Source organism: Gnatocerus cornutus, chromosome 3 (assembly GCF_029298725.1).
Source record: "Gnatocerus cornutus isolate USDA-ARS CGAHR chromosome 3, icGnaCorn1.1, whole genome shotgun sequence".
NCBI lineage: Eukaryota > Metazoa > Arthropoda > Insecta > Coleoptera > Tenebrionidae > Gnatocerus > Gnatocerus cornutus.
Genome location: NC_142235.1, coordinates 18277107 through 18300054, shown reverse-complemented (window position 1 = coordinate 18300054; position 22948 = coordinate 18277107). Strand labels below are relative to the sequence as shown.

At 38.4% G+C, this 22948-nt stretch overlaps 6 protein-coding genes and 1 pseudogene across 9 annotated transcripts; 3 read left to right on the top strand and 4 right to left on the bottom strand.

Moving 5' to 3' along the window:
• The first annotated feature begins 751 nt into the window (after positions 1-751).
• LOC148177739 (dynein light chain 1, cytoplasmic) lies at positions 752-3578 on the top strand. 2 transcript variants are annotated; one of them, XM_088033140.1, is made up of 3 exons: positions 752-842; positions 1575-1704; positions 2513-3578. In XM_088033140.1, exons 2-3 carry the CDS (start codon positions 1597-1599, stop codon positions 2672-2674), a joined length of 270 nt encoding a protein of 89 aa, XP_087889266.1. In that variant the 5' UTR covers positions 752-842; positions 1575-1596; the 3' UTR covers positions 2675-3578. The 2 variants fall into 2 exon arrangements, with proteins under 2 accessions (XP_087889266.1, XP_087889265.1); XM_088033139.1 differs by lacking the exon at positions 752-842 and adding an exon at positions 1159-1336.
• On the bottom strand, positions 2483-4434 carry LOC148177738 (BLOC-1-related complex subunit 5-like; annotated as a pseudogene). Its single transcript, XR_015769850.1, has 2 exons — positions 4203-4434; positions 2483-4157 (listed from the first exon to the last, which is right to left on the bottom strand). The product of XR_015769850.1 is annotated as a BLOC-1-related complex subunit 5-like (transcript).
• e(r) (enhancer of rudimentary) lies at positions 4429-5367 on the top strand. The gene is made up of 3 exons (XM_088033138.1): positions 4429-4827; positions 4881-5066; positions 5116-5367. Exons 1-3 carry the CDS (start codon positions 4825-4827, stop codon positions 5236-5238), a joined length of 312 nt encoding a protein of 103 aa, XP_087889264.1. The 5' UTR covers positions 4429-4824; the 3' UTR covers positions 5239-5367.
• Positions 5254-5820, bottom strand: LOC148177736 (NADH-cytochrome b5 reductase-like; the record flags this gene model as incomplete). Its single annotated transcript, XM_088033396.1, has 1 exon — positions 5254-5820. A coding segment is annotated over one exon (567 nt), but the record flags the coding sequence as incomplete, so codon positions are not given.
• Positions 5821-5852: 32 nt separating this feature from the next.
• LOC148177735 (uncharacterized) lies at positions 5853-12074 on the bottom strand. Its single transcript, XM_088031694.1, has 4 exons — positions 12006-12074; positions 9904-10001; positions 8212-9729; positions 5853-8029 (listed from the first exon to the last, which is right to left on the bottom strand). Exons 2-4 carry the CDS (start codon positions 9997-9999, stop codon positions 5939-5941), a joined length of 3705 nt encoding a protein of 1234 aa, XP_087887820.1. The 5' UTR covers positions 10000-10001; positions 12006-12074; the 3' UTR covers positions 5853-5938.
• Positions 12075-12115: 41 nt separating this feature from the next.
• On the top strand, positions 12116-18047 carry Set8 (SET domain containing 8). 2 transcript variants are annotated; one of them, XM_088031696.1, is made up of 6 exons: positions 12116-12467; positions 12715-12848; positions 14814-14934; positions 15891-15949; positions 17159-17574; positions 17623-18047. In XM_088031696.1, the coding sequence occupies exons 1-6, from the start codon at positions 12119-12121 to the stop codon at positions 17831-17833; spliced, it is 1290 nt and encodes a 429-aa protein (XP_087887822.1). In that variant the 5' UTR covers positions 12116-12118; the 3' UTR covers positions 17834-18047. The 2 variants fall into 2 exon arrangements, with proteins under 2 accessions (XP_087887822.1, XP_087887821.1); XM_088031695.1 differs by lacking the exon at positions 15891-15949 and having other exon boundaries at positions 12117-12467; positions 17145-17574.
• On the bottom strand, positions 14943-15844 carry LOC148177734 (uncharacterized). Its single transcript, XM_088032725.1, has 2 exons — positions 15671-15844; positions 14943-15623 (listed from the first exon to the last, which is right to left on the bottom strand). The coding sequence occupies exons 1-2, from the start codon at positions 15842-15844 to the stop codon at positions 14943-14945; spliced, it is 855 nt and encodes a 284-aa protein (XP_087888851.1).
• Positions 18048-22948: the final 4901 nt, after the last annotated feature.

Genomic DNA, 22948 nt, shown 5'->3' with positions numbered 1-22948 from the left:
TTCTTTGGTCTGCTGGAGGATCTTGCTCGCTTGCAGGTACTTCACTCCGAGGACCGACGTTTCGTAGCGCATCTTCAGGACCTTGCGGTACAAAGAACGCAGTTCAGCCGCCTGATTATTCATATGCTGGGCTATAGCCTCGTACTGTTTGCCCCATTCGGGGTGCGTTTTGCCCATTTCCAGGGATTCTGGGTTCATTTTCAAATGACAAGAATGACGCAAGACAGTGGCGCAGGCGGAATTTTTTAACGGCAAAAAATCAATTAGATTCGTTTGGAAGATAATTAAGCATTTTTGAGTTTCAAACGATCTGAACCAACGCTAAATGCGCATGCGCGTAGAGCGCCCATCACTATTTTGGTGGGAAAAGATAAAAAAAGTCAACCCTTAACCACTTCCGCTTTTTTTGTCACTATTGTACGACAATTAACTTCACCGACTCACTCGTTGCGCTTATTTATGTCAAAAAGCACGCTTTTGATGATGTCCGGCGTGAATATAGCACCAGAAATTAAAACCTCGGCGCCGTCTTAGCCACTTCCTGCAGTTATCAGACGATAATCCCCAAATTCAAAATGCAGGTTTTAGGTTTGTTGCGGCATCAGTTTGTTGTGGATCTCCCCTGACCGATCGCGTTTTTTCTCTTTTTTTGTAGTCGCTTTTTGTGGGGGTGGTGGAGCGCGCGAAATTTGAAATTTCGCCCCGTGTATGCGCATCCGGTCGGTATCGATCCCCGGAAAAATTAATAAAGCATCCTGTGTCTTGGTGTTGTTGGGTCCAAATGAACTATCCCATCGTAACTTGTGAACCGCGTTAAACCCATCCGACTAAATCGTCAAAAAGTGAGTATTTGGCGATAAAAATCGCCTGCATGTCCACACGCTTGAACCAAAACCACTTCCACCCCGAACAGATTTCGTCCGATCACCTCACGTTTGTGTATTTTGCTTCTAGCTTGGTCCGCCAATCGAATGAGCCATAAAACTGTAAAAGCATCATTTTCAGACAACATTAAATTGAGTATAAATTGGTAAAAAAATTTCCAACTGCATGATTTGTTGCATGGTGCATGTGGGGGGGCGCGGCGACGAGACGCCACTGGCGTGACCTTGCCGGTGACCAATCGGGAAGGATCTGCCAGACGCTCCTGGCAGACGACTCTAGAAACTAACCAATCGCCCGGTACTGCAATCCGTCGTTAGTAATCCCGATCAAACGACAGTCAAAAAAATTGAAAATCGTGCTTTTCAACAAGAAGAGAAAATTCAGAAACGTGAAAGTTTGACAGTTTAAGCTTCTCTTGCCCCTTCTGCAGGCAATTTCCGATAAATTTCACGTAAGTATTCCGTTATTAACTGCTCGATTGTGTTCCAATCAATCATCGCGAGATGATCGCATGTTTGACAATGTTTTTGATCGTTTCGTATTGATAAAACTAGAGCATGGTCGTGCCAGTTTTGTGTTATGGCAGAACTGATCGCCAGGGCCAGCGTCCGGATCAGAGATTTGAATGCTTCGTACAAAAAGTGGTAGAAAAGCCACCCCCGCTATCATCCCTCATTTCTCTTTTACAGGTCCAATAACAAGAAAGACAAGATGACCGACCGCAAAGCTGTCATCAAAAACGCCGACATGAGCGAGGACATGCAGCAGGACGCCGTGGACTGCGCCACCCAAGCCATTGAGAAATACAACATTGAAAAGGTAAATATCCAGCCACGTGACACCCCACGGCCAATCCGCACGCGGCTTCATGACATACTCGATCGCGGCCAGCCAATCGCGACGCCTTTCGCAGATCACGTGGCCCGGCGTGACTTTGTGTCATTACAAATGTTTCTACTGGGCTATTAGTGCGGAAAGACTAACTTGGGTATTGGAAACGTGGAAGTTGGTAACATCTGCAGCGGTTCCTTTATTGGGTTTGAGTGGGCAGAGTGAAAATTTGTCCCACACAGCTCTTAACGCTCAAAGCATACATTTTAACCCAGATATGCCTAATGTCCTTTTAAAAGGACACATCAAAGGTTTCTTATCAGCAGGATTAAATAAAATCTAGGTTTTCTGAATAGATCGCGTCAATTTTTTTCTGTTAAAGAGAGTATTTTAGCTCTTTTGGGCAATTTATTTGATGCTGATTGCGGTAAATAACGTTAAATTATTACATTAATTTAACCAATGGCTAATCAAATAGACCTCAAACTTGTTGGGTAAGTTTTTTCGGATTTATTGAGTAAAAAATTTGGATATAATAGACACATTTGCAACAAAAATTTTAAATTGTATCATATCAAGACTTAATTTGTTGTTTTTAACAACATTTTATTTTAATTTGACCCCAATTAAGGTACAAGCGCAAATACCTAGTTAGAAATTATTATTTGTACTTTCATTTAACATTATTATGAGAAAATAAATTTACAAAAAAATAAGAAAATTAATAAAAAAAAATTAGGCATATCTGGGTTAACGATGGAACTGGTCATTAGATAATTTTGTATATTTGTTGTAGGACATAGCGGCGTACATCAAGAAGGAATTTGACAAGAAGTACAACCCGACGTGGCACTGCATCGTGGGCCGAAATTTCGGCTCGTACGTGACCCACGAGACCCGTCATTTTATTTATTTTTATCTAGGGCAGGTGGCGATACTGCTGTTTAAAAGCGGTTAACTCTCATTCCCACAAATTCACAAAAGCCGAACTCGTTTTTTCTCATTTTTCTCCCAGGTGTGTTTTCGGATTCACGAGTGGGCGACTCGAACATGGTACCCTAATTCCGCAGCTAGGGGTGTTTTTGGTGTAATTATTGGAATATATTTTTGTTCATTCAGTTCTCTGTTTATTTTGTTGGAGGAGGGAAATGTTGATTGATCACTAAATTCAACGCACAATTAGACAGTGTGTACGGTTATGGTTTTTAGTGGCTTCTGCACTTGGATCAACATTTCTTCATTATAGTCGAGTCCCATTCCCACAAATGAATGTTTGTTGCTAAATATATTCGACTAAACCTATTCCGTAAGTTGTTAATCTATATATAAGCCATCTTTACTAAAGTTGTACTTAAGTCTTGTTATACTTGAATGTAGATTATAATTTTTATTGTTCTTGAATGATTTATGGAGCGCTCTTCGTCTCATGACGTCCACTTTAAGCTATGGCGCTCCCAAAGTGATATCAATTTAGTTCTTTTAAATGACTTGAGTCACTGCCGCTACATTTAGAAGAACTAAAGAATTTTTGCTTGCTTCTGCCAATTTTTTCCTTCCGAGCGAAGGAAACACAAAATATATTTTTGTAATTAAAAGAAAAAACCTAAGGGATGGGCATGGTTTTAACTTAGAACTGCTTTTGTTTTTAGATTATAACCATAGGCAATCGTTATGATTTAGAAGAACTAAATTCAAATATCGCTTCTTTTTCTCTTCACATAGAATAGGAAATGACTGTATATTAATGTTAATTTTCTTCAACCCTCGCCCTTTCATCCCCATCCCGCAGTCCCACCGTCCCTTAACCCAGAATTTCATACTGTACTGTATCTCCATATGTAGCAAATACATGGTTAAAGATTTCCAGTGTTTGAATCTCCCGCCTTTTCCCCCAATTTAAACCGCGCGCGCTTCCCCACAGTCACGTGCTGACAGCGGTATATCAATATCCAGGAAATTAAAGTCTCCATGGATTCCAGAGTCTGATTCAGCAACATGTGACACCGGTTCAGCTGGTACCTTGGCTAACTTCTCTGCATACTTAGCGAATTTCTTTTGTTTGTCCGTAGCCGCGCTGATTATCCTCCCAATTTCGTTATTAGTCTCTGACTTTCTGAGTCAACTGATTCTGTTCCGTTGCGATCAAATTAGCACAACTGGTCAAATGACTCTGATACTTCACACACAACTTGTGTAGAGGAATTGGATCTAATCTCTCCAAAACCTCAGGATCCCGAGCCGCCGGTAAATTCAACGTCGCCCTCATTATCGGCAGAAACATTGGAATACTCTGAAGCCTCATTATATCAGGATCCTTCTCAACATTGGGCCCCATAGCTGCAGGCTTCACGACCACGATGTTATGAGTAGATTTCTTCGGCTGCTTCTGGGGATCTTCCTCTTCGTTTTCACAATCTGGCGGTTTGTTAGCTTGGGCGAATCTAAAATAACACAGTTTGGGCGCTATCAAACAAAGCAGACCTCACCTCCGATGGGTCTATTCACCGTGTAACTTATGTAGGGTAAATCAGTGTCGCTGCAGACACTCGGTCCTGGGGAAATAGACCCGGGGCGCCCATTCTCCGAAGTGTCCGGGAGATCCGTCCCTGGATTCGCAATGGTGTGTTGACGGCGGATATTCGACGACTGTTTGGAGTCATGGCTGAGACTCGTCGTGCGGTGACCGGAATGAACGTGGGTCGAGTGCTCCGAGCCCATTATTGGAATTAAAACAAATCAATTTGTGAGGTTAGATCGATGTGTCAAACGATTCCACTACACTTGTGTCGCTGTGACAGTTGTTTCCAGTAGAGTTGTGTCAACAGTTTTCCTCCAACTTAGGAACTTTGTTTTGTCACCAGAACTATAAATTCCAAAAAAACTCATTTTTGCGGCTTTTTCCCAGTTTGCGGTGATTTTCTATTGTTCTAGTTTCTTGTGCGTTCGCCCCCACATCGGAAGTGACTCACTGAAAGTAATTTGAAGATACTGGGCGCTTATGTTGACAGCGCTACTTTCCGCCATAACCCCACTTTTCCGCTAGTCGTGTTTTGTGACACCCTGAAGACCACAAGTTTTTGATAAAATTAACGTGCTTTGAAGACCACAATGGTGAGTCTGTGCCTCTTTGTCTGTACAATTTAACCCCACGTCTGTGTTTCTAGGCTCACACGATTTTGTTAGTCCAACCTGGTGCCAACCCTGAAACTCGGACTTATTCTGACTACGAGTCAGTAAACGAGTGCATGGAAGGAGTTTGTAAAATCTACGAGGAGCACTTGAAGCGGAGAAATCCAAATACTCCAACAATAACGTATGATATTTCCCAGCTCTTTGACTTTGTGGATCAGGTTTGTATGGTGGGATTTTGGGCAAATTATGCAATTCTGGGGGTTTTAGTTGTCTGACCTCAGCTGTCTTGTGTATCAGAAGTCGACTAACACGTACGCGCCGTATAACAAGGACTGGATAAAGGAGAAGATCTACATCCTTTTAAGGCAGGCGGCGGGGCATGCAGACTAAAAACTCCACTTAATTTTAAAACTTTACATTATCACTATAATTATAAAAATGAGTAAAATACAGCCCCCGTACTGGGGCTGTGGTTATGTTAGATTTAAACAAATAAATATGACTGCTTTCAATACCCAACTGTTGGAGTTCCTTCTTCATATGTTCACTGAAGCTCTCGCTCCCGCAGATTAAAGCCTGCAGCCCCCTTTTTCCGGTGATGTATCCTTCAAGATAATCACAAGTGAGCTTAGCTTCATGTACAATTTCATTGTATTTCCGATGAAGTTTCGCGGGGTTGCTTAAAAATATCTCGTAACCGAAGTTCCAAAAGGCCCCCATTTCGTACAATTCGTCCCTCAATAAAATATCCTCGCAGTCGCGACAAGAAAAAAATAATTTAACAAAACTTTCACACTCTTCATTGTGAATTACATCATTAATTATGGCGAAAATGGGGGCTATCCCTGTCCCTTGAGCTATAAAAAACAAATATTTGTACTGTAAATCAAGGTCAAAGTCACCGTAAGGCCCTCGCCATGAAGTTATCTCCCCAATTTGAAGTTTGTTTAAGAATCTAGAAATTCTTTCAATTTTTTAGATTCATTTTATTTCAAATTTTTTCTCAAAATATTTTATTATTAATACAATATACAAAGACTCTTAGATTATTTTATCAACTAACTGAAATAAGAAAATATCTAAAGAAAACTTATTTGTTGCCATATACAATTTTTGCTTTGTTTATATCAATATTATCGACTAAGTAATTCGCTGCCACTTGCAAGTTTTTTTTTAAACACAACCCAACATAGATTTTAGTTTTAACATATTTATACTCGTCTTGGCCAAAAATCGTGTAATACTTTTTGTCAATAATTTGTTTAAGCGCAGCTCTTGAATTTTCCTTTGCTTTATCCTCCTTGAGAAATTTTAATTCCAATATGAGTCCACCTGTTCCACGAGTCACACACATGTCACACTCGTTTTTTCTTCCACGTTTCTCTTTTCGATTACTTTGAGAACCTGTCTTGGCCTCGGTCTTGGCCTCGGCCTCGGTCTTCAGTTCGTCGGTATATCGCAACTCTTCTGATACACTCAAAACTGCCCTACTAGAGTGTGTTGTGAAAAGCTCGTTATTATATGTTAAAAAAAACAGGATGTGATGTAACTCTGATTCATTAAATGGAATTACCGCATCACCTGAGAAAAGAAGTGAAACCGCATTAACAAGGTTGCGCATTGCTTCTTCATATTTTTCAGTTGTCCCTTCCTCAGATTCCTCTATTTCACCTTTTTCTTTATTACTTTCTTCGTCCTCATTTTCTTGTTGTTTCCTCCTTATTAGTAGCAGTCGATTCAGTGCTTCTACGTATGTCTGTATATTCTCACGTTTGAGCTTATATTTGGTTTCAAAAAGCGACTGAGTGTAACATCTACGTTGGATTTCCGTCTTAATCTCAAAGTTTGGGATCTTTAGGACTATAGTATCCCCATACTTCTCAACTGCATTCAACAAACCCTCATCCCACAGTAGCTGCAAGAAGAAATCCACTTGTTTGTCATTCAACTTTTTAGATGGAAAAGAAATCGTATTTTTCAACTCCAATATATTTTCAACATCTGGCTCAGCTACTACTATTGAAATATTCTCGCCATTAATAAGTTTGTTGATTTTATTATATATCTCATCATGCACAAGCAATTTTTGTAAAGATGTCAGAAAGCCTGACTTGGCCCAATAAGTGTCAAACATTTTTTTTCCTTCTTCAATACTCTTGCTCAAATACTTTAGAACAGACCAGCTACTGTAAATCGTTACCCCATCTTGACGTAACATTTGGTATCCATTATACCACTTTTTAACACCATTAAAATCATTCACTTCTTGGAATGCAGCATTCTTCAACACATTATATACTTCTTGTTCTGTGAATCCATATGTTTCAGAAAAATATTTTGTTTGGAGGAACAGAGCATGCTCTTGATTGTTTACCTCGTAAGAATATACGCCTGATAAGCGAACAGAAGAACTAACTAATGAACGTTCTAGACACTCGTTATCCTTCAAGCCTTCTGACAACATACCGCTAAGAAGACGCATGAGGTATATCAGGGTTTCATTATCCACCATGTCTCTAATAGCTTTCAAAATGGGCGCGTCGGCCTCGTCTACAAGTATAACAACTTTCTTGTTAAAGTGATCGTACAAGATTTTAGACAAGAATGCCAAAGCATCTACTACATCCGCTTCAGAGAGTTCCTCCAACCTATTACTCTCATAATATTTCAAAAATAGTTTGATGTCCCCCAGTTTCTTATTTTTGAAGCTGTTAGAACCATCAGGAGCGGTTTCAAGCAGGTAGAAATGCTTTTTGAATGTCTCACAAATAGCTTTCTTTAGGTTGTCTAAAATACGTTTTTCTGTTCTACCTTCCACACGTTTAAGACTCAACGAAATCACAGGATATTGACCGCAATGTTGCTTAACAAATCCACCATGCATTTGACCTAGCTTTAATTCCATAAACATCTTGTAATTATCAGAACTCTCTGGATTTGAAATTGGCCTTCCATCTTTATCCACTACTATAATCGAAAATTCCTCGAGCATATTCATAAATGTTGATTTTCCAAAACGCCTCGGGGCTGTTATATGGACCCCAGATGCTGAACATTCAAATAAACGTTTTATGCCCTCGCTCTTATCTACAAAGGTGAGTTTTGTTCTGATGATCTTAAAATTTTTTGTACTTAAATCGGCGACATCTGATCCTTTTAATGAATCTGGTGTGTGCAGTTCCTAAAAAGAAAATAAAAAAAACATTAATTTAACTAGCAATGAACCACACTTACATATGCATGAAAAACAATAAATCAGCAAAACGAATCAAAGAATAAAACAGAACGCACATAAAACAACGTAAAACAAAGTCAAAAAAACTACATTGCCATAATTATCTTGATCAATCAATTAGTTATTACCTTTGGTGGTCTATTATCGGTAGCAACAACACCATCAGTTTTTTCTTTGTCATGATCCCGGTTCCACCCACTGGCTTCTTCGCAGACGCGTTCTGGGGGGGGCTGTGGTTTGAGCTCATCTTTGGTTTCAAAAAGCGGCTGATTGTAACATTTACGTTGGATTTCCGTCTTAATCTCAAGGTTTGGGATCTTTAGTACTGCAGTATTCCCATTCTTCTCAACTGCATTCAACAAACCCTCATCCCACAGTAGTTGCAAGAAGAAATTCACTTGTTTCTTATTCGACTTTGTAGATGGAAAAGAAATCGTATTTTTCAGCTCCAATATATTTTTAACTGTTGGCTCAGCTACTACTATTGAAATATTCTCGCCATTAATAAGTTTGTTGATTCTCTCATGTATCTCCTGATGCACAAACAATTCTTCTAAAATTTCCAGTAAGCCTGACTTGGCCCAATAAGTGTCAAACATTTTTTTTCCTTCTTTAATACTGTTGCTCAAATACTTTAGAACAGACCAACTACTGTAAATCGTTACCCCATCTTGATGTAACGTTTGGTATCCATTATACCACTTTTTAACACCATTAAAATCTTTCACTTCTTGGAATGCAGCATTCTTCAACAGATTATGTACTTCTTCTTCTGTGAATCCATATGTTTCAGAAAAATCTTTTGTTTGGAGGAACAGAGCATGATCTTGATTGTTTATCTCCGAGGAATATACGCCCGATAAGCGAACACAAGAACTAACTAATGAACGTTTCAGAAACTGGTTCCCCTTCAAGCCTACTGACAACATACGCCTAAGAAGACGCATGAGATATTTCAGGGTTTCATTATCCACCGTGTCTGTAATAGCTGTCATAATGGGCGCGTCAGCCTCGTCTACAAGTATAACAACTTTCTTGTTAAAGTGATCGTACAAGATTTCAGACAAGAATTTCAAAGCATCTACTACATTCGTTTCGGGCAGGTGTTGCAACTCATCGCGGTCACAATATTTCAAAAATGTCTGGATGCCCAGTATTTTCTTAGTTTTGAAGCTCTTAGAACCATCAGGAGCTGTTTCAAGCAGGTAGAAATGCTTTTTGAATGTCTCACAAATAGCTTGCTTTAGGGAGCCTAAAACATCTGTTTCTGTTCTACCTTCCACATATTTAAGATTCAACGAAATCACAGGATATTGACCGCAATGTTGCTTAACAAATCCACCATGCATTTGACCTAGCTTTAATTCCATAAACATCTTGTAATTATCAGAACTCTCTGGATTTGAAATTGGCCTTCCATCTTCATCCATTATTATCATCAAAAATTCCTCGAGCATATTCATAAATGTTGATTTTCCAAAGCCCCTCGGGGCTGTTATCTGGACCCCAGGTGCTGGACTTTCAAATAAACGTTTTATGCCCTCGCTCTTATCTACAAAGGTGAGTTTTGTTCTGACGACCTTAAAGTCCTCTGTAGTTAAATCGGCGACATCTGATGCTTTTAATGAATCTGGTATGTGCAGTTCCTATAAAGAAAACAAAAAAAAACATTAATTTAACTAACAATAAACCACACTTACATATGCATGAAAAACAATAAATCAGCAAAACGAATCAAAGAATAAAACAGAACGCACATGTAAAACAAAGACAAAAAACTACATTGCCATAATTATCTTGATCAGTCAATTCGTTATTACCTCTGTTGGTCTATTATCAGTTTCTTTGTCATGATCCCGGTTGACAGATTCACCCTCGGTATTCAGTCTTCTTCTTTTCTTCGGTCTCTCCTCCATGTCTATAATAGAAGTATTAGTAATGAACAAATAAATTAATAAACATTAATGAGCGCTATTGCGAATTTATTGGATTATTAATATATGTATGTAATAATAAAACACATAATAATAGTGAAACTAAACAGTTTTGGAAAGATTGCTTGAAATCTCATGTTTTACCCCGTAATTGCGTGTGTTCCTATAAATCTCCTATTTTTAGTAATCATATTTCGTAAATATGTGAATTTTCTCTTAATCATCGCTCTGATGATGATAGCATTACTATCGAAACGCGCGTCAGCATTTTTTGACAAAATTTGGTGTTTGGGAATAAATTGTAATTTTGATAATTCTTTTTTTAAGTATTTATTTCTCTGCATAAGTGTCGTGGACAGCGATATGATGGAGCTAATAACATGAAAGGCACTTCTAGCGGAGTTCAAAAACTCCTAAGAGATATCGAGCCAAATGCGGTGTATGTTCATTGTGCTGCTCACAGTTGTTTCTAATTTCACTATCTTGCAACCTGTCACTTTGCAAAATTTAAATGATAACGATTTGTTAGAAAAAGCTTTAATATTTGTCAATTTGTATAAAAAAGATAATATCGATCTCGTTTGCAAAGGAAATTCTTAGTTTTCGATCCGCTTTTCGACATGAAATAGAAACGTCATCTTCTATAGGAGAACTGGCTGACTTATTAATTATCAAGAATCATTTTATGTCTTTAAGCTTTTCTGAAGTCTGCACTGCATTTCTGCTATTTATTACCATCCCTGTAACTACGGCGAATGCCGAGCGATCATTTTCAAAATTAAAATTGACAAAAACTTATCTAAGAAATGGGACAGGAAAGGTTAAGCAGCTTAGCTGTTTTGTCCATCCAACATTCCATGGCCCGGAATTTGAACTTCGATGACGTAATTGACACTTTTGCCGAACAAAAAGCCAGAAAAAAAGAATTTTAATTATCTAAATTTGATTCTAAGACAAACATTGTAATTTCAGTTAAATTATTAGGTAATTGTTATAGTTATAACGTTCGTATGTACAGCCGGGGAGAAAAAATCTTAGACGTGAATGTCATTTAACTGTCGCATGGTGTGACACCCCACTTAGAATTACTAACCTTAATTTTTTGCATTGTCAATTTTGACAGTTTTAATTTTTTAATTTCTAAATACACTGAATTTCCAATATTGCAAGAACCTGAATGTAAATTATACCGCTCTGTTCTAAAGAGATTATTCTACTTTTATCGACTTTAAATACTTCAGTCATGATAATTTTTAATTGACAACTTGTCAATACTTTGTTGTTTTAAACGTCAGTAATGACAATGACAGTAATGTACAGATTACACTCAAATTTTTGAAACGCCAAAAAAATCATCAATCAAGCCATCCAATGAATTTGCCACGGGCCTCAAACGGAATAGTTCCGCCACTGCGTGCAATAATTATGATCCTAAGAAATTAGCAGAATTAAGAAAGAAAGAAAAGAACACTGAAAATATTTAAAAGAGCAATAAATGAACAAACTCAAAAATTGTAAATTAAACGGGAAGTCAAGTATTGTTTGATTTGGACAACTTTTGTCGATCATGAAACTACCAAACTAAGAATGGAAATAACTTACAGTACGAGTCAGCTTTAAGCAGATATTTCTTCTGCGATATTTAAAAACCTTTACAAAAACACAAATTCAGATAATTGCCTACCTGTACCTAGTTTTAGGTTAAGTACAACACGTGTTACAACTTCCCAGCAATAGTATAATAAATACAATTATTCTAGTTATTAATTACTACCATGTTTTGGACGTGAAAGCAATGTTTTTCTTTTATGACACTGAAAACCGGTAATAACCAAATCTCTGGTAATAACAATGTACCACGTTCGTTGGTCAGGATTCCGTTATTTGATTTACTTTAATTTTAGTCACAACCGTTCAAAATGAACAGAATGTCAGACGAATTATATTTTACTTATAACATTTAATAAACATCAAGACATTTTACTTACCCAGTAAGTTCAAATATGCGAACACTAAAGAAAAATAACACGCTCCAACCGCCAATGTCAACTGGACCACTGGACGAACAAGTTAAATGGAAACTGTATTATCGACTGATACAATGTCGCGTGCCAAAGTTACGCCATTTTGTAGTTTAGTGGCGCCATCAAGGAGATATGTAAACAGGAGGTCTAATCTATCTAATCTAAGGACCAATCGCAACACAGCAAAGTTTCGAGTCGGGACCTTAGATGAAGAGCTCATTAGTTCTCTAAGTTTCCCGTGCAATTTCCACAAGAACCTCCGCGGAAAATGTAGAAAAACCAAGAAAACACCCCGAGGAACCCATCATCAACGAGTTTCCCCCAAGTTTTCAGTGATTTTTCCTCCGGGAGCGCTGGGTCCATTCAAAATTTCCACCAAGGAAACTCGCCGGATTTCGGGCAAGAAAACGCGGAAAATGGTCAAAGGTGAGTTTCCCAACACAAATCCGCGGCGCTTTTCCAGATATTATTAAAATTCCGCGAGAAATCGACTCGGCATTCTTTTGTTTTCGTCGTCCATTTTGGTGACGTGATCGTCACCTCAATTTCTCGATTTGTAAACAATTCGTAGGAAAATCGCGTTTGTTTGGAGCAAAACTCGCGAAGATTGGGGTCGTTTGGGGCCCCATTCTGATGAAATGAGTGACATAACCTCAATTTGTCTTTGTTTTAGGACGGAGAGTTCGAGCAGTGGTGGCTTGTGCCCGCAATGACGACTGCTGCTCCCCACATCCCAAGCGAAGGGGGCAGAAAATCACGGCTGTTTTGCAGCCGAACGCGAAAAACAGCATCACTGCGTTTTTTCAGGTTAGTTTCACCGCAAGTTGTGGAACGAACAAAATGATAAGGCTGTGGGTGAGGTCTCCTCCAGGGGTTATTACTTCTCAAAAGTGGCATACACTTGACTTCCCTGAATTTCGCAATGATTTCCTTGTGATCTCGTCCAACCTCCTCTTATTTCCTTGTGATTTCATCTAATTTCCCCTGATTTTCTTGTAATTTCGTCTGATCTCCGTAGCTTTTCGTGTGATTTTGTCTAACTTCCCCTGATTGTCTTGTGATTTCGTCCAACCTCTCCTTATTTCCTTGCGATTTCGTCTAACTTCCCCTGATTTCCTTGTAATTTCGTCTAACTTCCCCTGATTTCCTTGTACTTTGTCGAACTTCCCCTGATTTTCTTGTGATTTTGTCTAACCTCCCCTTATTTCCTTGTGATTTCGACCAACCTTTCCTTATTTTCTTGTAATTTCGTCTAACTTTCTCTGATTTTCTTGTAATTCCGTCCAACTTCCCCTGATTTCTTTTTATTTCCTTGATTTCCCGTTGAAGTTACATCAGTGCTCTACCAACGTATTTCCCCACCGACAAAATTTCCCTAAATGATGAATGACGTTTCAAATTCGTACCAAAAGTCAAATAGACAACTAATAACAGAAGTAGGCGTTAAAAACAGCAAAATTCCAAAAATTTAGCTTTTTTGGAAAGTAAACAACCGGAAAGGACCAAAAATCCTTCAAAACTTCCTTTTCATGCAACTCAAATATACCCAAAATCTGCCGCAAATAATACAAAATCAAGCATTTGACAATTTTTTCTACATACAATTCGAAAATAAGAGGTCTAAAAGCATAAATTAACAAGTTTTTATCAAGATTTAAATCTCAACTTTCCTTTATTTTCTTGTAATTTCGTAAAACTTCTCCTGATCTCATTGTGATTTCATTCAACCTTTCTTTATTTTTTGTGATTTCGTCTAAATTCCTCCAATTTTCTTGTTATTTCGTCCAACTTCCCCTTATTTTCTTGTGATTTTGTAAAACTTTCCCTGAATTAATTGTGATTTCGTTCAAATTCTCCTTATTTTTTGTGATTTTGTCTAAATTCCCCTGATTCTTTTGTAATTTGGCCCAACCTCTCCTTTTTTCCTTATGATTTCGTCTAAATTTCCTTGATTTTCTTATAATTTGGTCAAATATTCTCTTTTTTCTTTGTGATTTCGTCTAAATTTCCCTAATTTTCCTGAGATTTAGTCTAACTTTCTCTTATTTCCTTGTGATTTTGTAAAACTCTTCCTGATCTCATTGTGATTTCGTTCAAACTCTACTTATTTTTTTGTAATTTCTTCTAAATTCTTCTGATTTCTTTGTAATTTGGTTCAATCTCTCCTTTTTACCTTGTGATTTTGTCTAGATTCCCCTGATTTCCCTCTGATTTCGTCTAACTTCCCCTTATTTCTTTGTGATTTTCTAAAACTCCGCCTGATCTCATTGTGATTTCATCCAACCTCTCCTTATTTTTTAATGATTTCGTCTAAATTCCCTTGATTTCCTTATAATTGGGCCTAAACTCCCTTTTTTTCTTTGTGATTTCTTCTGAATTCCCCTAATTTCCCTGTGATTTCGTGCAACTATCCCTTATTTCTTAGTGATTTTCTCAAACTTCTCTTGATCTCATTGTGATTTTGTTCAACCTCTCCTTATTTTTTGTGATTTTATCTAAATTTCTTTGACTTCCTCGTAATTTGGTTTAACTTCTCCTTTTTTCTTAGTGATTTCGCCTAACTCCCCCTGATTTCCTATCGATTGCCTCTGATGTCCTAATGATTTCCCCTCATTTTCAAGTGATTTCTTATTGATTTGGTAACAATTTCCCCTGATTTCCCAAGACTGATACACTGATTTTCCATGGAGGTTAACCCCTGGATCTCCTCCAATGGACAGTCAGGAATCAGTCACGTGGCAGTTCCAGTTTGTAACATTTTTTTGTTTTTAGACCGTGGATGAGGACCTGGACGAGAAGAAGCCTCCCCTCGCTGACGACATCCTGGAGCCCTTGTCCAATAAAAACCCCCAAAATGAAGACGACATTTTATTAAAATTAATGAAGGACGAAGGTAAAGTGTTAAGAAGTGTGTTGTTTTTCGTAAGCGTCCCGATAACTCCGAAGTTCGTCATCACTACCTTTTCCAGTCATAACTTTAGCGGTATAGCTTACATTCACACTTCCTTTGGATTTTGGTGAATCCACCTGGTTGTAACCCTCTATTGATTTAGAAGCGGAAGACCTCCTGCTGCCACCGCTACAAGTAGAATTTTGCGAGCACTTCCTAGAGTTGTTGCTTCCGCGTTCTTTGTTTTCTTGTGACTGGTTGAAGTGTTCAATGGCGCTTTCGAGTTTCTTCGCTTCACTACTTCGACTTGATTTGGAGTCCCGGTCGGGCGTGGGGTTGGAAATCTCCTCTGGCTGCGGCTCACGGTCACTCGTGGGGTTGGAAGTCCGTTCTTCATTATTTGTCCCCGTCGAGGACTTTCGCTTGTCTTTTGTGTTCTTCAGGTTCTCCTCGCTGGATTCTTGGTCAGGGGGGAGGTCTTCGTTGGACGTAGACCCAGGGGAGCCTTTGGGGAGCCCCCCAGTTTCGGTCTTCTTGTCCATGATCTCCTCCAGCTGGCACACTTCTTGGTTGATGGAGCTTAGTAACTTCCCCGAAACCTCCACCAAACTCGAGTAATTTCCTTCAATCTCCATCAGTGTCTTGTCGTAGTTTTGTTTAGCCTGCAACCTCTGGCCGAGACTCTTCGTCAACTGAAACTTAGAAGTGAACTAAGAAGTAAACACATCTGCGTTCGTACCAGAATCAATTTGAATGACATCCTTTCAATTTCGTTCTCAATCGTCGTCTTCTCTTGCTGTTGCTTATCAATCAGAAAGATCATCTCGTCTCTTTGCTGCTTCAACTGCGACATCAACTTGATGATTTTCTCATTGTTGTTCCTCAACTCCGACCCTGACACGCTTCCGTTCATCTCATTATTAATTTAAGAACATTCATTTGACTTTCAATTTTGACAGATGTCAAATGTGAGGTTCCATCGACACCCGCGCTGGTCAAAGAAGGGCCACAGAATAGAGTTGTCTCCACGTTGAGCGCCAACTTTTGCTCATTGATGTGAACTCGAAAATGAATAGTAATGCAATTTTTGACTATAATGTTCAGATTCTGGGAGGTTTTACACATAAAAAACAAATTTTTGGGACCCCGTGTTGAGCGCCAACTTTTGCTTTCAAAATGAACTGTCAAGCAACTTTGATCATAATTTTTGGATTGTTGTAGGTTTCAGACGTGAAATACACAATTTATTAGGGACCCCGTTTTGAGCCACCAAATTCAATTTACCAGAGACCCACGTTGAGCGACAACTTTTGCGCATTGAAGGGACCCCCAAAATTAGTAGTCATGGAACTTCAATGATAAGTTTTAGATTCTGAGAGGTTTTACTTGTGAAAATCACAATTTTCTGGGGACTCCACGTTGAGCGCCAACTTTTGCTCATTGAAGGGAACTCGAAAATGAATAGAAATGCAATTTTTGACTGTAATGTTCAGATTCTGGGAGGTTTTACACACAAAAAATGAATTTATTGGGGGCTTCACGTTGAGCGCCAATTTTTGCCGTCGAGTTTAGAGCGAAGCAAGAGCTTATTTGATTCCAATTATACACTAGAAATAGAGGTATTAGGTAGGCGAAGGATAATTCATTCGAAAGTCTTAAAAACTTGGAAAAATAGTCAATCTGGAGCGGCGACAATCTGGAAACTAATTTTTCACCCATTTTAATCACAGTAGTATATATCTTTGATAAATAACTACAAGTCTTTTATAATTTGAAGTTGAAGGCAATATATCGACGGCCCCGTCTTGGGCGCCATTTTTCCTGCAGTTGTTTGAAAACAACCAACTAAAATTTGTTTACACGCTTATGTTTATTACCTATTCTGTGCTTATGTTGGTACTATTGTTTATTTATTTGAGTATTATCTAAATTAAACACCACTTTAAACTAGAATTTTTAGTTTATTGTAGATATGAAAACTGGCGTTTCTTCTTGGTTTAGTTAAAGTCTCAAGTTGGGCGCCACAATTCTGCAGTCTTCGTGTGTTGGGCGCCAAACGAAGCCCTTGGTTAAGGTTGGTGAGCGTCGTTCTTGAGCACAATTTTAGAAGAAGAAACTGTTTTTTTTTTAACATAACACTTTGACGCCACCAAAATTTATAGTTTTTATTGGCAATTTAATCTTCTCATTCATTTGACTTTCAATTTTGGCAGATGTCAAATGTGAGGTCAAAGAAGGGCCTTTGACTCCTCACAGAATCGAGTTGTGTCTGGACGACGCCAAACAGAAAGCCACCAAAGCGAAGAAGAGACTGATGATGAAAGACAATCACAAAGTAACCGACTACTTCCCCGTGCGCCGCTCCGTGCGGAAGACAAAAACGACGGTGATGGAGGAGAAGCAAAGAACTTTAGAACAGTTGTTGCGAAACAACATCGAAGAGGGCCTAGAAGTGAAAATCTTCGCGGACAAAGGCCGAGGAGTGGTAACCTCACGGCCGTTCACCAAAGGCGACTTCGTGGTGGAGTACAGCGGCGATCTGATCGACATCAACGAGGCGAAAAAAAGGGAGATTAAGTACGCCCAAGACAAGAACACCGGCTGCTATATGTATTATTTCAAACACAATGATCAACAGTATTGGTAAGAATCAATCAAGTTGAGTTGAGTGGTGTTGAGTTGTTTTTTTAGCGTGGACGCCACCACGGAAACCGGGAAGTTGGGACGGCTTGTGAACCATTCCAGGACCGGAAATCTCATAACCAGGACCGTATCGGTCGACAGTAGGCCTCGATTAGTACTTATAGCCAAGGATGACATCAAAGCGGGTGAAGAGGTTACTTATGACTACGGCGATAGATCGAAGGAGTCGCTCAAATATCATCCGTGGTTAGCTTATTAACTTTTATTTATGTTTATTTATTGTTTTTTTTCGATTCTTTTTTTTTTGGGTGTACTTTTGTTACATCTTTATTGCACCATTGTATTATTTTCATTGATTGACTTGTAGATACGAAGCCACTGCCTTTTGTAATGTTTTTTAAGTGCTCGACTTCGGATCGGTCGATAGATAATAGTAGTCTGGTTTGATTAGATAATAAAGGATTTTATTTGGAGGAGAAGATTTTATGGCGCCCATTTTAGAATCCTTTTGTATCCTTCGTAAATCCTTTCATCCTGTCAGTGGTGCATATTGTCGCCCAACCAGGGCCCACAGTTCTGATTTTTTTTGTACATTTAAATTTTTTTATTTTAGGTTTTGAAAACAAAGTTACGTCGTAACTAACTCCATCGCATAATTTTTGACGTTTGAAGAACTGTTTTTGGTACATACATTCAAAAAAATCGTAAAGTATATAGCGTGTGTTCGTTTTTGCAAACCCACTATATTTCTTGTTTCAACAGAAAATACGAAAATATGTATGTAGCATGAGCAAAAGGAACAAATTAATTGTCACATTACTGGCATAATTATTGGTTATTACTGCTGGGACATGGAAACTGGTACTTTGCGTCAATTACTTATGCAAATTCGTGGTATACAGGGTGAGCGACAATTGCGATAATTTTTTGATTTTTGTAGGTTTTAGACATGAAAAACGCAAGTTATTATTGACCCCATGTTGAGCGCCAATTTTTGCTTATTGAGAGGATCTCGAAATTGAACAGTCATCCAATTTTGAGCAAAATTAACTGACTATAATTTTTACGTTCTTTGTAAGTTTCAGACTTGAAATGCGCAGTTTATTGGCGAACACGTGTTGAGCGCCAATTATTGAGTATTGAAGGAACTCTCAAAATTAAGAGTCATGTAACTTTAACGATAGTTTTTAGATTCTGAGAAGTTTTACAGGTGAAAAATACAATTCACTACGGACACCGTGAGCTCCAACTTTTGCTTATTGAAGGAAACCTCTGAAAGAATAGTGACGCAAATTTGTTGAGCGCCAATTTTTATTCATAGTGATGTCACTTTAACCATAATTTTTAGATTTTTTGTAAGTTTTAGTTGTGAAAAGACAATTTATTCGCGACCCCGCGTTGGGCGCCAATTTTTCTTTACTAAAGGAACGTTCAAAATGAATAGTCATGCAACTTTTTCCATAATTTTAAGATTCTTGTGGGTTTCAGACGTGATAAATGCAACTTATTTGAAATCCCGTATTGAGCGCCAACTTTTGCTTATTGAAGGACACCTCTGAAAGAATTTTGACGCAAGTTTGTTGAGCGCCAATTTTTATTCATAGTGATGCCACTTTAACCATAATTTTTACATTTTTTTTTAGGTTTTAGTTGTAAAAAGACAATTTATTGGCGACTCCGCGTTGAGCGCCAATTTTGGTTTACTAAAGGGACCTTCAAAATGAATAGTCCTGCAACTTTTTCCATAATTTGCAGATTCTTGTGGGTTTTAGACGTGATAAATGCAATTTATTGGGAACCCCATATTGGGCGCCAATTTTTGCTTATTGAGAGGATCTCGAAATTGAACAGTCATGCAATTTTTTAAGGTCTGGGAGGTTTTAGACATGAAAAATGTAATTTATTTGGAACCCCATTTTGAACGCCAATTTTGCTCATGAAAGAGACCCTAAATTTAAAAGTAGAGCATCTCTGACTATAATTTTTACATTCTTTTTAAGTTTCAGACTTGAAATGCGCAGTTTACTGCCGAACCCGTATTGAGCGCCAATTTTTGAGTATTGAAGGAACTCCCATAATTAACATTCATGCAACTTTAACGATAATTTTTAGATTCTGAGAGGTTTGACAGTTGAAAACACAATTTACTAGGGTCACCAACTTTTGCTTATTGAAGGAAACCTCTTAGAGAATAGTGACGTAAATTTGTTGGGCGCCAATTTTTATTCATAGTGATGCCACTTTAACCATAATTTTTGGATTTTTTGTAGGTTTTAGTTGTGAACAGACAATTTATCGGCGACCCCGCGTTGAGCGCCAATTTTTCTTTACCAAAGGGACGCTCAAAATGAATAGTCTTGCAACTTTTACCATAATTTTCACATTCTTGTGGTTTTCGGACGTGAAAATGCAATTTATTGGAAACCCCGTATTGGGCGACAATTTTTGCTTATTGTGGGGACCCTTGAAATTAATAGTGGGTTAAGGTTGACCGTAATTTTCAGATTCTGGAAGGTTTTAGAAGTGAAAACGCAATTTAGTGTGGACCCCGCGTTGAGCGCCACTTTTTGCCGTCGAGTTGAGAGCGAAGCAAGAGCTCATTTGATTGCAATTAAACGGCACAAAGAGAGAAATCAAGTAGCCGAAGGATAATTCATTCGGAATTCTTAGAAACTTGGAAAAGGAGTCGGAGCAGCGACAATCTGGAAACTGATTTTTCGCCCTTTATAATAGCAGTAGTAAATATCTTTGACGTTGTGCATATGCAGGCAGTTGATTGGTCCGTAATTGGTCTATAACTCATACAATTCGATCCTGAGGCGACATTTCATGGTTTCCTTGAACAGAAGCTACCATAATAATAGCTTAGCATCCGCACGTTTAAATAATTCATGAATTTTATATAATGGTCACCTGACGGGAGGACATCCGTCACGGAGTTTTGGCTTTCGCTCTTTCACCATTTTTTCTTCGTTCATATAACTAAAAAGGCGAAGTAAGAAAAATGGTATTCATGTGGGCAGATTGCCGCCGTTCACATTATTATAATAATAATAAATGGCCGGGTCCGCCCCAGCGAGGGTAGATAGTAAAAGTTAATTTCCGGTGACGATATCGCAGCCCACTAGACCAGAGGACGAGCTGCCGTGAATGAACCAAACCGGTCATTATCTGCGATCGGTGAGCATCGTCGTTTAGCTCTATAATCGATGTGAGAACGTTTCTCAGACGTAATCGCCCCTTTTTTAAAACAGCGCCCTCGCGACCCAAATTGGAACTAATTTATCGTCGCTTTAATTGCAACCCTTTCGCTGGAATTGCACCTGTTGGCTCATCGAGGGCTGCTTTTTTTCCATCGATTTTTCTCCTCGTTTGTTCCATAATTCAGTGTGATTCTGGCGGTGACAAATAGATTAGGTGATGGTTAGACGGCATGTGGTCAGGTTTACACAATAAATAATCCCCTCATGTACGTTTATATGTTTGTTCCTGCACATTGATGGATGTTACGACCGAATTATGGTCAACACGCGTGGGGTGGGAATTCGCAGATGGCGGGGGTGGCCGACAAACCGCACGTGAGGTAAGTCACACCACGGAAACACAAGTGGCCTAGATGCTGGACGAGGACCCCGCTTGGGCGCCAGTCTTCCACAGGAATTTACCGCAAACAACTTTTATTTCTTCAACGTACACTTTTAAACCGCCAGAATTTATAGTTTTTATTGACTACTGACGGCCCCGCATTGGGCGCCATTGTCTTATCAGCCTGGTTTTGTTGTGGAGAGCCTCAAGGTTCCAATAATTTTCATATTCTGTGAGGTTTAACGCGTGAAAAACTTATTTTATTATTGACCCCACGTTGAGCGACAATTTTTGGTTTTTGAATGAACCCCAAAATTAATAATCATGCAATTTTAATAATAAGTTTTAGATTCTGAGAGGTTTTACTCGTGAAAATCGCAATTTATTTTAGAACCTATGTTGAGCGCCAATTTTTGCTCATAAAATTAAAAGTGGAACAACTATGATCATAATTTTCTGATTTTTGTAGGTTTAAGACGTGAAAAACACTATTTATCACGGAATCAGATTTTGAGAGGTTTCATGCGTGAAAAACTCAATTTACTGGAGACCCCACGTTGACCGGTAACTTTAACTTATTGAGGAAATTCCAAAATTAATAGCCATGCAATTTTGACCATAACTTTTAGGTTTTGGGAAGTTTGACACGTGAAAAACACGATTTATCTGGGACCCCGTGTTAAGCGCCAATTTTTGCTTTTAAAAATGAACCGTCAAGCAACTTTGATCATAATTTTCTGATTTTTGTAGGTTTCAGACTTGAAATACACAATTTATTAGGGACCCCGTTTTGAGCTATCAAAATCTGAGACGTTTTACGTTTAACTCAAATTATTGGAGACCCCGTGTTGGGCGACAACTTTTGCGCATTGTAAGGACCCCCAAAATTAATAGTTATGGAACTTTGATGATAAGTTTTAGATTTTGAGAGGTTTTAATTGTGGAAAACGCAATTTGCTGGGCACTCTACGTTGAGCGCCAACTTTTGCTCATTGAAAGGAACTCGAAAATGAATAATAATGTAATTTTTGACTATAATGTTCAGATTCTGGGAGGTTTTACACATAAAATTTGAATTTATTGGGGGCACCGCGTTGGGCGCCAATTTTTGCCGTCGAGTTGAGAGCGAAACAAGAGCTCATTTGATTCCAATTAGGTGCTACAAATAGAGAAATCAAGTAGCCCAAGGACAATTTATTCGGAATTCTGAGAAACTTGGAAAAAGAGTCGGAGCGACGACAATCTGGAAACTAATTTTTCGCCCGTTTTAATCACAGTAAAAAATATCTTTGATAAATAACTAAAAATCTTTGACAATTTAAAGTTTTTAATGGCAACTTATTGACGACCCCGTGTTGGGCGCCATTTTTCCTGCAGCCTCAAGGCAAATAATTAATAAATCGATGGAGTCTTTTCTTTATTGTTTGAAAACAGCCAGCAGGAATTTGTTTACATGCTCATGTTGGTAGTATTGTTTATCTATTTGATTACTAATTAAATTAAACACCATTTTAAAGAAGATTTTTAGTTTTTTATATTTATTTATTATGGGCGCCATTTCTTCAGTTTGAAGAAAGTTGAAGTTTTAAGTTGGGCGCCACAATTCTGTGTTTTGGGTTGGTGAGCGTCGTTCTTGGGCGCCAAAATTTAAGAATAAAAAACCGTTTTTTTTTAACATAGTACTATGAAGCCACTAAAATTTATAGTTTTTAGTGGCAATTTATTGAGGGCCCCGCATTGAGCGCCATATCTCCATAGCCAGAGAGAATGCAACAATAGAGCCTTTCCT

Coding starts and splice junctions, on each gene's coding strand:
- LOC148177739 (XM_088033140.1), top strand. CDS start 1,597: ATGACCGACCGCAAAGCTGTCATCAAAAACGCCGACATGAGCGAGGAC. Junction 1,705..2,512: donor AGAAATACAACATTGAAAAG/GTAAATATCCAG, acceptor TATTTGTTGTAG/GACATAGCGGCGTACATCAA.
- LOC148177735 (XM_088031694.1), bottom strand. CDS start 9,999: ATGGAGGAGAGACCGAAGAAAAGAAGAAGACTGAATACCGAGGGTGAA. Junction 9,730..9,903: donor CTGATAATAGACCAACAGAG/GTAATAACGAAT, acceptor TTTTCTTTATAG/GAACTGCACATACCAGATTC. Junction 8,030..8,211: donor CCGATAATAGACCACCAAAG/GTAATAACTAAT, acceptor TTTTCTTTTTAG/GAACTGCACACACCAGATTC.
- Set8 (XM_088031696.1), top strand. CDS start 12,119: ATGTCGCGTGCCAAAGTTACGCCATTTTGTAGTTTAGTGGCGCCATCA. Junction 12,468..12,714: donor AACGCGGAAAATGGTCAAAG/GTGAGTTTCCCA, acceptor TCTTTGTTTTAG/GACGGAGAGTTCGAGCAGTG. Junction 17,575..17,622: donor CACAATGATCAACAGTATTG/GTAAGAATCAAT, acceptor TTGTTTTTTTAG/CGTGGACGCCACCACGGAAA.
- LOC148177734 (XM_088032725.1), bottom strand. CDS start 15,844: ATGAACGGAAGCGTGTCAGGGTCGGAGTTGAGGAACAACAATGAGAAA. Junction 15,624..15,670: donor TGTCATTCAAATTGATTCTG/GTACGAACGCAG, acceptor TCTAAGTTTCAG/TTGACGAAGAGTCTCGGCCA.